General features: G+C 38.6%; 1 protein-coding gene across 1 annotated transcript in view; it reads left to right on the top strand.

Annotated features, from left to right (window-relative positions):
- The window catches only part of LOC126101320 (uncharacterized), a 366030-nt gene that overhangs the window by 324818 nt on the left and 23997 nt on the right, over nucleotides 1-17215 (top strand). The window contains exon 10 of the mRNA XM_049911994.1: nucleotides 11958-12169. Within this exon, the coding sequence (XP_049767951.1) occupies nucleotides 11958-12169 (212 nt within the window). The remainder of the gene's footprint in view (nucleotides 1-11957; nucleotides 12170-17215) is intronic.

The raw sequence follows: 17215 nt of genomic DNA, 5'->3' as shown, positions 1-17215 counted from the left end.
TGTAAAGTTATCAAGGAAACAGGAAGTGTTCAGCCACATGTGAAACGTCAACCACAACCTGCAACAAATGATCATGCCCAAGTAGGGCACACTTATAAAATTGCAATTTAATTATGCATCCTCTCCACTACACACTTATAAAATTGCAGTACACACATTAAAACTAAAATTTCTACATGCTAGTGAACATCATCAAATAATCATCCAAACAGAAGGTAACACAAACACTATATTTTGAGATTAAAGGTTTCAGTATAAGCAAAAAAGACAAAGATATAGAAAAAATAAGCTTATTGAGGGACTAAATATGTATATATACTTGAATATTTCTGGCATCTCAACTGCAGATTTTTCAGTGCTCTTATAACCATAGGACTGTGCATCTCAGAATGAACAAAAATGGACTTGTACCACTATTGAAATAAGCCCTTCATATAAGAGTCATGCATGGCCCTGGATGAGGGGAGAATAGTACAAGACTAAGGAAATCACCAGTGAAATACCAGCAACAGCTGGGATTAATACTTAGAAGTTAGATTTAAAATATAGCAAACTCAGTAATACAGAGACAATGAAAGACAAATTAAATTTAGAAGAAATAAGAAGGAAGATTGAGTTTTGTGTTCAATGGACAACAAGGTCATTTAGAGATGGAACAGAATATTAGTTTGGTTTAGGATTAGGAAGGAAGTCAGTCATCTGCTTAATCAGTTTAGATATATTACAGAAAACCAAAATCAGGATGGTTAGCCTGGGATTTGAGCCCTACTATGTCGTTAAGTCTTGCCTGGTGTGTGTGTGTGTGTGTGTGTGTGTGTGTGTGTGTGTGTGTGATAAATCTGGGCTGCAGCAGTGCATGAGGGGCCAGGAGTGTAAACGGGATAGATGGAGCAAATAGTGGAAAAGAAACTAAAGGGACAAGAATAGAAACTACTAAATATAAAAGGAGGTTAGGTAAACAAGTATAAAATTTAGTAGAGGACAAAAAGAAAGGGACATGGTAAAGAACAATTGGAGAGACACCATACTTTTACATCAGTGTGACTGATGGGAAACAAGCATTTGCTGTAAAGCTAGTTCATATGTGCTGTGTTCCGAGCCACCACTACAAGAATGAAAAATGCAAATTCACTTCTTGCAAAAGCAGGTCCAACGTCACGTTTATGATGTTGCAGAACATGCTCTGTGGCAGAAAAACATATGTTACAAGTATAGATACTTTGAATGTCTGTATTGAATCACACTCACTGCTTAGTGATTCCTGTGCCAGCATAGAAGCCAAGATGGCCATCTTATGTACCAGCTATTGTACAATCATTGTTCAGCTTTTTGTATAAGCATGGTGACCACATAGCTGCCAGGAAGAACAGACACTGATTAAAGATTGATTCTGATTGCACTATATCTCACAAATAAAGCACCTTAATCTAATAACCATGAGGTAGGAATGTGATTCAGCACACAGCGACCTTACATTCTTCCTATCAGAAACAATACTTAAGATTACCACAGATGGTAACATGGTTTGTAGCAATGCTTGGTTCCTTAGTCTGCATTAGCTCAAACTATATGCATGTCGTGTAGTACTCTACATTCCTTTGAAGCCTTGTGAGCAAAAACGATAAGAAGGATTTCGCCACACCATCAGTAACAAGCAAAAATAATCAATGGAAACATTTTCTTTGCAAAAATGACAAACATTCCGTCACACACATTTACATTGTTGTACAGGTTCTCCATAGCTGATGTCAGGATGACTTGACAAAACTGTGACCACTGTTGGTGTAATGAAAGTAAACTTAGGATCACCATGTGCATTTTCAACTTCTCGCGGCGTAATGAATACTCCATTAAATTTCGGGCATGCAGCCGCGCAAATAAAATTTCTTCTACTGATATTTCGGCCGCGTATCGTCCGGCCATCTTCAGAGCGAGTCACAAGACTGATGACAAGGTGCCAAGCGCGGCCTTATATGCTCCACCGCGGCGGTACTGCGCATGCGGGTCACAGATGCTGCGCCGCCTGTGGCGAAAGCGTACGGACGTTCGATGTGCTTATCGATGTTTGATCGGCGGCGATGACACGGTGACGACTTCTCTGCAATTTAATTAGTCCAAGAGCCGGATTCCATGCTTTGTCCAAATTGAAACCTTTATCTCTGTTTATTAAATTGTTGGCTAATCGAATTTCTATGGCTTCCTTGAATACAGAATCCCAAAAAGAAGAGGTGGATGTTAAAATCTTCACATCACTGTAATTCATGGAATGACCCGTATCAATACAGTGTTCGGCCACAGCTGACTTGTCTGGTTGTAATAGGCGTGTGTATCTTCGGTGCTCCACGCACCTTTCATGAACGGTGCGTGTTGTTTGACCTATGTATGACTGCTCACAATTTCCGCAAGGAATCTGGTACACACCCGCCTTACGAAGCAATAAATCGTCCTTTACAGAGCCGAGTAAAGCCGCAATCTTCGTGGGGGGCCGAAAGATCACCTTAACACAGTGTTTCTCTAGAATACGGCCTATCTTTGAAGAAAGAGCACCCACATAAGGCAGAAACGCCCTAGATCTGAAGAAATTACTATCTTCTTCCGCATCATATACCTTCTTTTTAGGTTTTACATCGAATGCTCTACGAATTTGTTGCGGAGAATATCCATTCGATTTAAAAATACTCTTGAGGTATGTTAGCTCTCCTTGTAAATTGTCTTCATCGGATACACAGTGCGCCCGATGCACTAAGGTCTTAAGGACACCCATGCTCTGAGAAGGGTGATGGCAGCTACTGGCATGAAGGTATAGATTTGTATGCGTTGGTTTCCGATGTACGGCATGTCCTAATGTGCCATCACTTTTACGGCGAACGACAACATCCAGAAAGGGGAGGCACCCGTCTTTTTCTATTTCCATGGTAAATTTAATGCTAGCATGGATAGAATTCAAATGCTGAAGAAATCGATGTAATTCATCCATACCATGGGGCCATACCACGAATGTGTCGTCCACGTACCTCCAGAAGACCGTGGGTTTAAAACATGCTGAGTCCAGTGCCTTGTCCTCAAAGTCTTCCATAAATAAATTAGCTACCAGAGGGGAGAGGGGGCTTCCAATGGCAACACCGTCAATTTGCTCATAAAATTCACCATCAAACTGAAAATAAGATGATAAAAGCACATGTTCAAATAAGGCCGTAATGTTCTTATCAAAATGTTGATTGATAAGAGCTAAAGAGTCCTTTAAAGGTACCTTGGTGTATAATGATACTACGTCAAAACTAACAAGAACATCCATACTATTTAGCCTGACATTGCTAAGTCTCTGAATAAAATCCATAGAATTACGAATGTGGTGACTACATTTTCCTACCAATGGTTTTAATAAGGAAGCTAAATATTTGGCAGAAAAATATGTTGGTGAACCAATAGTGCTCGTTATAGGTCTCATAGACAAGTCCTCTAGACGCTCATCCTTACCCATCTTGTGAACTATAGGAAGACCATAAAATCTCGGTGGTACTGCACCTCGTACTTTTAAACTTCTTATGACTTCCTTCGGTAGTGATGAAGCGTTCAGCAAGGCAGCAGTCCTTATTGTCACCTTGTTAGTAGGATCTTTGTTAATCTTCCGGTATGCACCAGACTAAGTAGACCACATATCTTTTCCTTGTAGACTTCCTGAGGCAAAAGGACGGTAGCATTACCTTTATCAGCACGCAGGACGACTGTATCAGTATCCTCACACAGCTTTCGTATCGCACGTCTTTCTTCCTTGGAAACGTTGCTTCTTTGTGGACGATGCTTCGTGATTGCTTGACAGGTTTCTCGTCTGATTTCTTCCGCAGAATCCTCTGATAGTGGTCGGACAGCTTCTTCAATGGCACTGATGAAAGATGATATCGGCAAAGTCTTGGGAGTATGGGTAAAATTTAGCCCTTTACTTAAGACAGACAACGTAGCTTCGTCCAATTCCTTACCCGTAAAATTTATGACAGGGCGTCGAATAACTGAGTCCACCTGAGAAGGCTGGTCCAATCGGCTATACTTGGTAATCTGCCTTTTCGTGGCCACTTCGCGAACCCAGTCAGACTTAGCCCATGTCGTGCCATCGATCCAGTCCCAGGAGTCAGGAGATAAAACAGCTGCAACCTTCAGATGCAGATGATACAGATGTTCAGAAACAATGTCCAACTTCCGACGAGTAAAACGAATTCTTTCTCTGACAATAGCGGAACCAGCTCTATGTAAAATTCTATTAACTGCAGCATTCTTAACAAAGTGAACCAACCTTGCAAATTTTGGGACAACTCCATGGTCGCGGCACTTCAGTAAGAAACTCAAGGAGCTCAATAGTCTTGCTCTCTGGTGTCTTAATTTGTCCAAACTATGGACCCATGAAACCATCTCCTCCCCGAAGAGGTACTTGATGTGCATTTTCAACTTCTCGCGGCGTAATGAATACTCCATTAAATTTCGGGCATGCAGCCGCGCAAATAAAATTTCTTCTACTGATATTTCGGCCGCGTATCGTCCGGCCATCTTCAGAGCGAGTCACAAGACTGATGACAAGGTGCCAAGTGCGGCCTTATATGCTCCACCGCGGCGGTACTGCGCATGCGGGTCACAGATGCTGCGCCGCCTGTGGCGAAAGCGTACGGACGTTCGATGTGCTTATCGATGTTTGATCGGCGGCGATGACACGGTGACGACTTCTCTGCAATTTAATTAGTCCAAGAGCCAGATTCCATGCTTTGTCCAAATTGAAACCTTTATCTCTGTTTATTAAATTGTTGGCTAATCGAATTTCTATGGCTTCCTTGAAAACAGAATCCCAAAAAGAAGAGGTGGATGTTAAAATCTTCACATCACTGTAATTCATGGAATGACCCGTATCAATACAGTGTTCGGCCACAGCTGACTTGTCTGGTTGTAATAGGCGTGTGTATCTTCGGTGCTCCACGCACCTTTCATGAACGGTGCGTGTTGTTTGACCTGTGTATGACTGCTCACAATTTCCGCAAGGAATCTGGTACACACCCGCCTTACGAAGCAATAAATCGTCCTTTACAGAGCCGAAGGAAGTCATAAGAAGTTTAAAAGTACGAGGTGCAGTACCACCGAGATTTTATGGTCTTCCTAAAGTTCACAAGATGGGTAAGGATGAGCGTCTAGAGGACTTGTCTATGAGACCTATAACGAGCACTATTGGTTCACCAACATATTTTTCTGCCAAATATTTAGCTTCCTTATTAAAACCATTGGTAGGAAAATGTAGTCACCACATTCGTAATTCTATGGATTTTATTCAGAGACTTAGCAATGTCAGGCTAAATAGTATGGATGTTCTTGTTAGTTTTGACGTAGTATCATTATACACCAAGGTACCTTTAAAGGACTCTTTAGCTCTTATCAATCAACATTTTGATAAGAACATTACGGCCTTATTTGAACATGTGCTTTTATCATCTTATTTTCAGTTTGATGGTGAATTTTATGAGCAAATTGACGGTGTTGCCATTGGAAGCCCCCTCTCCCCTCTGGTAGCTAATTTATTTATGGAAGACTTTGAGGACAAGGCACTGGACTCAGCATGTTTTAAACCCACGGTCTTCTGGAGGTACGTGGACGACACATTCGTGGTATGGCCCCATGGTATGGATGAATTACATCGATTTCTTCAGCATTTGAATTCTATCCATGCTAGCATTAAATTTACCATGGAAATAGAAAAAGACGGGTGCCTCCCCTTTCTGGATGTTGTCGTTCGCCGTAAAAGTGATGGCACATTAGGACATGCCGTACATCGGAAACCAACGCATACAAATCTATACCTTCATGCCAGTAGCTGCCATCACCCTTCTCAGAGCATGGGTGTCCTTAAGACCTTAGTGCATCGGGCGCACTGTGTATCCGATGAAGACAATTTACAAGGAGAGCTAACATACCTCAAGAGTATTTTTAAATCGAATGGATATTCTCCGCAACAAATTCGTAGAGCATTCGATGTAAAACCTAAAAAGAAGGTATATGATGCGGAAGAAGATAGTAATTTCTTCAGATCTAGGGCGTTTCTGCCTTATGTGGGTGCTCTTTCTTCAAAGATAGGCCGTATTCTAGAGAAACACTGTGTTAAGGTGATCTTTCGGCCCCCCACGAAGATTGCGGCTTTACTCGGCTCTGTAAAGGACGATTTATTGCTTCGTAAGGCGGGTGTGTACCAGATTCCTTGCGGAAATTGTGAGCAGTCATACATAGGTCAAACAACACGCACCGTTCATGAAAGGTGCGTGGAGCACCGAAGATACACACGCCTATTACAACCAGACAAGTCAGCTGTGGCCGAACACTGTATTGATACGGGTCATTCCATGAATTACAGTGATGTGAAGATTTTAACATCCACCTCTTCTTTTTGGGATTCTGTATTCAAGGAAGCCATAGAAATTCGATTAGCCAACAATTTAATAAACAGAGATAAAGGTTTCAATTTGGACAAAGCATGGAATCCGGCTCTTGGACTAATTAAATTGCAGAGAAGTCGTCACCGTGTCATCGCCGCCGATCAAACATCGATAAGCACATCGAACGTCCGTACGCTTTCGCCACAGGCGGCGCAGCATCTGTGACCCGCATGCGCAGTACCGCCGCGGTGGAGCATATAAGGCCGCGCTTGGCACCTTGTCATCAGTCTTGTGACTCGCTCTGAAGATGGCCGGACGATACGCGGCCGAAATATCAGTAGAAGAAATTTTATTTGCGCGGCTGCATGCCCGAAATTTAATGGAGTATTAGGATCACCATATTTATTTTTTGATTGTGAGTTTCTATCTGGTGAATATGAAACTACTGTTAAACCCTCAGGCATGTCACTCTTTTGGACTGGCTACACTTTTCAGCATTACATCTGTTTATTTGATTGAAACCAGTAACAAAGATTTAAAAATAATAACAAAAATAATATACTGATCCAGATGGTGTTTCCTTCCATCCTGTAGGCTGTACTTTATTGTTGGACAAGAAGCTTACTCTTACTTCACATAAATTAAGGAGGTTACATGGTAGTAACAGATATAGCCTAAGAAATGTAGGCTTACAAATGTGGTTTACTTGTTTGTTGAAATTTTTTCTCCAATTGGTTGGTTTAATTTCATTTTATGAATTACTACCTCAATTGCTGCCTAGATTATGTCCATTACTAGAGCCAATTGATGTCATAACAATTGTGCCCATTGGGACATTAGCAAGTCTGATCTGAAGAATGTTTTTTTTGTATTGGTCTGTGGGGCATGGGCAGTTATGAATGATAGTTGCTGGCTTTCTGAAAATTAGATAATTATGCTTTTGGTTGTACTAGAGGCCTCTGTATATGTCTGCTTGTGTCTGTATATGTGTGGATGGATATGTGTGTGTGTGCGAGTGTGTACCCGTCCTTTTTTACCCCTAAGGTAAGTCTTTCCACTCCCGGGATTGGAATGACTCCTTACCCTCTCCCTTAAAACCCAAATCCTTTCGTCTTTCCGTCTCCTTCCCTCTTTCCTGATGAAGCAACCGTTGGTTGTGAAAGCTAGAATTTTGTGTGTATATTTGTGTTTGTTTGTGTGTCTATCGACGTGCCAGCGCTTTCGTTTGGTAAGTCACATCATCTTTGTTTTTAGATATATTTTTCCCACGTGGAATGTTTCCCTCTATTATATTAATATAATAACATATTTTCATGAAATTTTCATCTCCTATTTCACCATCTTAGGGTTTGTATTTCTGAAATACACTGAAACACATCTTTCTTTTATTTCTAGCCAAGAAGCCAAATACATATTTTCAGAGATTTAGTTTCAAACATACTGTGAATAATTCTGAGTATATACAGAAGTCAGATTACTGAATTGGATATTAATGTTAGCAAAAAAACAAAAATCAGGTGAATGGGATAGGATTGCCTTCTATCTCCTTATTTATATTTTTAATCGAGGAGACAATAATAATAATGAAAGTAAAATTAATCATATGTATATTCATTTCATCAGATTTGTCATGACTTTGCAGTAATGGAATACTCAGGGAAGGAACCAAATAGAATGCTTGAAGGTTTAAATCAAAAAATAACAAAACCAAAACTAAAAATAAATACCAAGAAGACAAAAGTTACGATTGTAGACAAGAAAGAAGGTGGAGACAAGACTGACATAAGAATTGGCAGTGACCAACCCAAGGCTGTAAGCATTTCCGCTATCTTAGTAACATTATGGAGAAAAACAATAGAAATCAAAAGAAGAATAGCACTAGCCTAGAACAGCTTCCACAGTAAGAAGAACATCCTGCTAGCAAGCACGTCAGCTTCCTAATCAAGGAAAGATTTGTGAAGAGATTTGTGTGGAGTGTCCTGACATAAGGATGCAAAACCTGGACTCAAGCAGAGAAGAAGTAAGCTGACTTTGAACCTTCAGATATGTGGTTCTGTAGGAGAATTCCAAGAATTAGTTGGATCGGCAGAAAAATAAATGAGATGATTCCACAAGAAATAGGAGAGAAGTAAGAACTTCTGAGAGTTATAGACCTGTGCAAAACAAAGGTCATTGGACACATAATTAGATATGATATTTTTGTACAAATTATTTTTGAAGCCACAGGGAAGAAAACTAGGGGATGACTGAGACCAACCGATTTAAAAAATATTGTTCGTGAGATGCGATATTCTTCAACGTATGGATGACAAAGACTACTGGAGAGAGGAAGCTGTGGTTGGAGAGATGAGACTTAGACTTTTGAAAGAAAGAGGAGGTCATTAATATACAACATGTGCAAGATGGATCCTAACATGTTTCCCTGACGCTCATGTGACTTACCATCCAAGATATGCTGTGGCCTCCTTACCAATAAATCTTCTATCAAATCCCACAAATTTTAATTGAAACACCTTATGATCATATTTTTGGTAATAAACATTTTTGTGGTACCAAGACAAATGCATTTTGGCCATCAACAGATACTGCATCAGCATGATTACCTCAATCCATGGCGTTCAGGATGTCACTTGAAAAAAGCGAAGTTGAGTTTTGGATGATCAGTGTTTCCAAAATCCACAAGTTAGCATGGAGGAGCACATTTTGCTTGAGATCCCTCTTTAAATTTGACCTCAAATGTCAAAGGCTCAAGAATTAATGCCAATTTATATGGCTTGAAATTCGAGAACACTTATTATATTGATTGTTTCTTTGATAGGTGTGTTGGTATACAAGTATGTCAAGAAATGAAAATTTAGCTATGGTTAGGGTGCAAATGTATTAAATGTTATTGATGAGCTCACAACTGTACTTTACAGAGAAGTTATCTTCAGATTCATATAATTTCAGATTATATCATTAAGTTATTGATGAGCTCACAGTTGTTCTTTACAGAGAAGTTATCTTCAGATTCACATAGTTTCAGATTATATCGTTAAGTTGATGGTAATTTCATAAAATAGACTATTGATGTATTGTGTAAGGATGTATTTTCGATAGTGTGGTTTGTAGATTTTTGACTGTGCTCATAATTTTGCTGCTGCCCCTTTCATCACTGAGCAATGCTTAATGCTATTAGGGACAAAAGTAAGTTGTAGTGTTGTCTCAGAACTTGTTCTGTTTATTTTATTGTATTATATCCAGGAATCTTTCTAATTTAAACTATGGAAGGTCCAGGTTAGAATACTGACAGTGTTATGAAAAGAATAGATTGCCTTGTTCAGGAAAGAAAGAAAAGCACACACACATATGCACTAGCAAGCATGTCTCATGCACACATGACTGCTATCTCTAGCCATTCCAACATTCTGTGTGACTTTTCTTTTCTTTTTTGAAGTAGGCTTTTATTGAAAGCTCAGTGTGTAACACTCTTTTCACTGTGCCTATCTGCAACTCAACATGTCATCTTTATAGTGAGTAGCAATCTATCATTTTCATAATACTGAATTTTCCTAGTTTTGTTTATCTAATCTGATTCAAAGACAACAACAACTGTGTATCCCTTGTCTGCTATACTAGTGAGAGCATTGTCCTTTGAAAGTTCTCTATTGGTGTTTTACAGTGCTCATGTTCATCATTTATGACATTGTCCACTGTGTTTTAGTGTATACTCTTCATGATAATTTTCTTTGACTTATGGGCTGCAGCATTTTGTTCATTGTGTCTTAACATGGCAGTTGAACATACTGTTTTTCTACTCTTTATTTGAACTTTAATGGTACGTGTATTTAGTTTGGGAGTAATATTGGACTTAAGGCACTTACTCAGCAACTTGAATTCATTATTGTTGATACATATTTTAGTTGGACTTTTTGGTTCCCAGCCCCTACTGATTTCTGTTGAGTCATTTGCTCTCCATTCCCTGAAATTTGCTGGTACTGAAATTGAACATATCACTGACAATCTACTGACAAACAGCAGTCCCTTCTTCCTTAGTTGCTACATGTTGTATGTCAAATTTCTTTGCCTCTCAGCTTTGGTAACAAAGATGAATATGTATGTTTCAAAGTTAAATGTTTTAACCAGCATAACTATAATTTCAGAATTATAATCATATCTCAGTTGCATTTGGAGATGCTGTAAGTGTTGGATGCAAATTTGTGGACTATACACTTGAAAAAGCCTCCATCTTGTTAAACTGTACTATCTGTTCTTCCTATGTATTGGGCAGATTGTAAATCCAGACTGCAAGTTTCTGAAGACATGCTCAAAGATGAAGTTCAACTTTATAGAGCAAACTCAGTAATTCAGAGACAATGAAAGACAAATTAAATTTGGAAGAAATAAGAAGGAAGATTGAGTTTTGTGTTGAGTGGACAACAAGGTCACGTAGAGATGGGAAAGAATATCAGTTGCATTTTATGCCAATTTATATGGGTTGAAATTCGATAACACTTATTATTTTCATGTTTCTTTGACAGGTGTGTTGGTATACAAGTCTGTCAAGAAATGAAAATTTAGCTATGGTTAGAGTGGGAATGTATTAAATGTTATTGATGAGCTCACAGCTGTTCTTTACAGAGAAGTTATCTTCAGATTCATATAGTTTCAGATTATATCATTAAGTTATTGATGACTCTTCCTACCTTTTCCAGAGTAACCATTCATTGTACATCACCTCATTTGCACAACAAGCAAAAATTAATGAAGGAAACCACTCAAAGTAGCAGCTGCAACGGCAAGGTCTGACTGGTGCATTTGAATGTATGTGTGGTTGAGAGTGTGTTCTTGCACTAGAAAAAAATGAGATAACTGAAAAACTACCTCAACCTCACCAACAGATATAATAACTTATATTGTTTTTCTTATAGACTCTCAGTAGCACACTTGCTCAAAAAGTGACAACAATTTTGCTGTAGCCAGTCCATCAAGGACAATTTATTAGCGGAAATTTTGTATAATTACAATGAGCATTAGGTAAAGTCATTTCTTTCCACCACTGAACATTTCCAGTTGAAGGTATTTCTAAGAATTTATAATTATTTTCTGAAATTATTTGCAGATACATGTCAGTCCCACAATATGATTTCTACTAATTTTCAGTTATTTTCTCACTATTTTTGTAATCAGTTTTTCAAACAACTCTGATTTCTGCATCATCAATTACACAAATTAGTTATAAACCACATGTAAATCCACATTTTACATGAAGACTTCCTTATTTTGCTTTCACTCTCTCTCATTTTTCTTTCAATACATGGACAGTGAGGGTTAGTAAAATGCTACAAATGCAACTCAAAAGATTCACATCATTCCACGAATGCAAGGATCTCCTGTTATTTGTCATTGTAAATTAGCTGTCTTCAGTTCATGAAGAGAAATATCAATACAATGAGTGCATTCCACTATTTGCAACAAACAGCAGGTGTCTGTGAATTCTGATAGCCGTGGTGCTGCAGCTGCCCCCTTACAATGCTGTTCTCTTGCCCTGGCCCCTCTGCTTGGTTGAAACTGCAGCCCTGTTCTTCTCGGTGCTAGTCCCAGCCCCCAAGCAGCTCACGCTGGAGCGACAGCTGAACAAGAGCGTGCTCATCGGCTGGAATCCTCCAGACAATTGCCCACCATCTGCTATAGAGAGCTACCACGTCTACGTTGATGGTGTTCTCAAGACCACAGTTAAGGCAACAGAGCGGACGCGGGCACTCGTCGAGGGAGTTGACTCCACCAGGGTAAGGAATAATTACGTGAATTGTAGTATCTGACTGCACTGTTTTTGATTATTGCTAAGTATATTGTTGTTGCTGTACAGATGTTTAAGTGTTTATTAGACTACATAATGATTATCAAGCTATAACTTACTGTAGAAATAATGTTATTCAGTAAAACTTCGTTTATATGTTTTTCAACAGACTACAGAAAAAAGTATAAGTGTGAAAAATGTATATATGAAAATAGCACCATATTATCAAATTAATTGGTAAACGCAAATGTAAAATCCAATAAAGAAAAATGTACATTCTAAAAAACGTTATATAGGCTTACTAGGTACCATACTTAACAGATATATAAAGAAAAATGGAAGCCTCTACATAGAAGAAAATGTCATTTCATACAAAAGTCCTTAATTTTTGCTAGTTTTTTCTTTGACACAGCAATAATGCACCTCAAAATGGGATAACTCTGTCATTACTTCATCAGAAACATTGTGGTGCGTCACAAATTGTTTAATTATTTCTAACGCATTTACTGCATCATTAAATGTCACTGAGGAATGCTGAGGCACTTCTGTATCATACTCATTGTCAGTTACTTCCTCATCCAGGTCCCGCGATGCACATTGAACTATCTCAATGATAGTCGTGTTCTGTAGTGACGAGGTTCTCATCAACGTTCACATAATCCTCAAGTGTTGCCTGCTCTTCAGGTCGATTCCATTCTTCATCAGTAGGTGAAATATCATCAGTATGATCATTTCCACCATGATCATGGAGTTCATTTCCAAATCTGGCTTTTAAGAAACATTTCTGAATGGTATTGTCTAAACTCTGTACCTTGAAGCTGTAATGTAGTGCATTGCCTATCAGAAGAAACAAATTCATTAATAATTTCTCGAAGTGTTCTACGTCTCTGGTAGCACAACATGAAATAAATGTCAAATAAAAATCTTACCTCTAAATTGTTTATTTTCATTGCTTCATGAGCATTTTGCGATAATGCAACTTTAAATTATGTATTACTCCAAGGTCAAGGGGCTGGAGCTCACTTGTGCAATTCGCTGGAAAGAATTCCACAGTCACATTTCTCAAATTGGAAGTAAGGGGAGGATGTGCTGCACACCTGTGTATGTCAGACAGCTGCAGTGATGCTAGCGCTCCAAGCAGTTGACTTCTCCAGGCAGTAAACAGATGATGAACGCTTCCTTTGATCGAATCTAAGGTGAGGCACTACATTCGATCAAAGAAAATTTGACCAATGCCTAACTTTAACAAAGTTCCTTATTACACTATCAAATTTTATTATAGTCTAATATTGGCGTTACCAATCCAGTTATCAGCAACCCACTCTGAAACACTGCATCGTAACTTGTGCAAACTGTGGATATTTTGCTGGGGGGGGGGGGGGGGGGGGTAAGTATAAATGAGAAAAACGTATAAGTGAAAAATGTATAAATGAAGTTTTACTGTAATTCACATTAATTAGCTTGATATGTAATGGCTTGTCAATATTTACATGACATGGAGTGGTGTTTTATTTTGTTTTGAAGAGAAGCTGCCCTAAAGTTTATTCTGCAATTAGAAAGAAAGATAATTGGCGTTATCTTTCTACTCACATTGTAAAAGTATATATGGGACATACTTTTAATTTAAAAAAAAAAAAAAAAACAGATTTTGTGTGACTTGAATACCTTCTTATTTGTCTGTTGTGGTAGTATCTCTGAAAATTAACCACACGTTGTTTGTAAAGGGAGATGGATGTTTATTCACATTTAACAGAATGTTTAGAACTTATAACTCGTATACCTTTTTTATGTAACATGTTGGCAAAAAGCTATCAGCTTTGTTACTTACTTGGTTTGACTTATACCTTAAATGTTGTACAAACAAAATGTGATTTAATATCTTCAGCAACAATTTTAGTTGGAGAGGGAGTACACTTTACCAAAATTGTGGTCAGTTTCAGTTTTGAGGAATTAAATGTGAATCATCCTGAAAAGAATCTTGATTCAATGGACAAGAAATCCTTTGAAACCTTTTATGAAATTTTTTGTAGAACAAATATTTATAACTTTTAATACCTATTTTGTACTTTTTTTATGTGACAGCTTGGCAAAAATTTATCAGATTTATTGCATACCTGATTTGACTCATATAATACTTCACTACAATTTTTGTTGGAGAGGGACTGCATCTTTTCGACTTTGAGTAATTAAATATCAGTCATCCAGGAAAGAACCTTGATTCAATGGAAAGAAATCTTTTAAAACATTTTATGAAATTTTCTGCAAAACAATCCCATGAGAATAAATCACAGGTGACAAGTAAGAAGAGAAGAGCTGGATGTAAATTGTGATTTATGAGACTCTTCAAGTACATTTACAAAATATTGCATATGGATGCAGGGATGTAAACAATTTTTTGGGGATAAAGGCTTCAGCTTTTACAAAGTGTAGTATTTCATAGTGTGCTATTAAAATTAACCTAACACTAATGTAGTTGTATTATGGAGAAACAGTTACTTAATAAATTTGATATAAAATTACAAACAGGGTAAAGTCCAGGATGGAATATCAACAATAATGAAAAGAGTAAGTTGCTACTCACTGTAAAGATGACACACTGCATTGCAGATACTGCAGGAGATAGTGGTTCTCTCTCTCTGTCTGTGTGTGTGTTTGTGTGTGTGTGTGGGGGTGTGTGTGTGTGGGTGTGTGGGTGTGAGAGAGAGAGAGAGAGAGAGAGAGAGAGAGAGAGAGAGGGGGAGAGAGAGAGAGAGAGAGAGAGATGTACTTGCTTATGTGAATGTTTTTTCTTTTCTTTTTTGAAAAAAGTTTTGGCTGTAAGCTCAATGTGTAACAATCTTTTTGTTGTGTCTGTCTGCAACTCAGTGTCTAATCTGTATGGTGAGTGGCAATCTATACATTTCATAACTGTTGAAGTGAAGTTACACTCTGCTCAAATTATACATTTATTCTATTTAAATTTTTCTACTGAACAGTAGAACTTCTACCAACACTATATGCTGTAATCTTCTCTAAACCAAGCAATGTTAAACATTGGTTAGCAAACTGGGCTTGCATTTGAAAAGAGCATGGTTTAAATTTCCTTCTGGCCATCCATGTGTTTCATGGTTTCCCTAAATCTATTAATACAAATCTCAGAATAGTTTGTAACAGATGCAGCCAATCAGCTTCCAGATGACATATTAAATCCAAGCTTGTGTTCTGTCATTGAAAGGGTGTTGAACCCTAACTTTGCTTCCTGCCTTCTTCCCTATCATTTTAGTGTATCTGACTTCATGTTGAGTATTTTTTGGAAGGTCTTCATCCCAGTACTCTGCAGAGTTTGAGCATATAACTCTAATTGGTGTGTGTGAGAAGCATAAAATGTTCTTCCTTCTGTGTGTTACCTATTGTTGAAATTATATTCCTAGAGTAATTTCAGTCAATTGTGTGAAATGACTGCAATTTCATAAATTTTCTCGGCAGAGGAAGCCACTCAGCAGCATTGTTACAGTTTCGCAAATAATTGACAATAACATAATTTTGGCTATGAAGGAAACATGTAGCTAATAATTTTTTTCTGAACCTTTCATCAATGTATTTGAGCTTCCCAAGAAAGAATAACATACATAATGATACATTCAGAAGTATGCAAGAGAACTACATAAAATCCAAATCATATTATAACTATAGAAAGTGCTTGAAACTATAGATATTTTACTTCATTCACACAGACTCATGCAACTGTTCAGAGAAGCACCTTTGCGTTCAAGAGCTCTCTCTTTCCCTTATCTAAGTATTCCCTCCCTCCCTCCTTCCCTCTCTCCGTCTCTGTCTCCCTCCCTCTCTCTCTCTCTCTCTCTCTCTCTCTCTCTCTCTCTCTCTCTCCTCCCTCCCCCTCTCCCTCCCTCCCTCCCTCCCTCCCTCTCTCTCTCTCTCTCTCTCTCTCTCTCTCTCTCTCTCTCTCTCTCTCTCTGACACAACCAGACACACACACACACACACACACACACACACACAAACAAACAAACAAACAAACCATCAAAATGCTAAACTCTATGGCCACAGATGTGTGCATTTTGCTGTGTGGTGTTTGTGTTGAAACTGCAAAACAACATGATCCACAACAGATTGGGTGACTCCAATTCAGCTGTGTTTGTAATAGTAGCACTGAACACAACATATTTCTGGTAACATACTGCCAGAGTAACACAGTTTAATTTCAGATGATCTGTATAGCCAGGCTCTAGGGAAATGCCAGCTGATCTAGCATTTCTGAAATGTCCCAGCAGCAGATGCTTCACAGGCTCTGCAATGAGCAGTGGAGTGGGGAAAAAAACCACCAATGCAGAGCACACAGTCACCTTGACAGAATGAAGTGTTACTAATTCATGTGCGTTCAGACTTTCCAATGCAATTCTGTATACTGATATATCCTTGGAGATGGAAGTGGGCTTTACTTGTCTACAGAATTTTCCAGGAGCATTCATTGTCCACTTTCAAAACAGCAAGCAATTTCAGAGCAAATGTTTGTCTTGCTGGCAGGTCAGCAGGAAGCAACTGCTGAACATGGGTGATTTTTGTATGGATAGTAATGCACCATGCTCACAGGAAAGTCCATCATTTTGACAATTTCCTGTGCACTGCATGTTTGCACACCACTGCTCAATCCTTCCTGCACTGTTGTGGCCACATCTTCAACATATGTTTTTTCATCTTCCTCTGCCACACTGCACCTCAGAAGAATCTCTCTTTTTGAATTTTGTCATCATTTTCTCCAGATGCTTTGCAGACTTTGGACCGATGCCTTTTTTCAACATCTTGAGTGTCCTGAACTTCTGCAGGGCTACTAGTGCACAGTCACTCTTCTAGTAAAAGTACTTTGCAGAACTCATTGGTGTTGCATAGCTTCTTCCTTTGTTCAGAACTGAAGATGTCTTCCTCACTGATGCTATTCTGTGGCACTGAGGACTTGTCTACTAGTTGTAGTTGAAAATTTCTCATGTGTTCCATATGATGCTGTAAGATGCAGCACTATGTCTTCTGATATATTCCA

This window comes from Schistocerca cancellata, chromosome 9, assembly GCF_023864275.1.
Source record: "Schistocerca cancellata isolate TAMUIC-IGC-003103 chromosome 9, iqSchCanc2.1, whole genome shotgun sequence".
In the NCBI taxonomy this organism is placed as follows: domain Eukaryota; kingdom Metazoa; phylum Arthropoda; class Insecta; order Orthoptera; family Acrididae; genus Schistocerca; species Schistocerca cancellata.
This window is presented reverse-complemented; position numbering and strand designations above follow the sequence as displayed.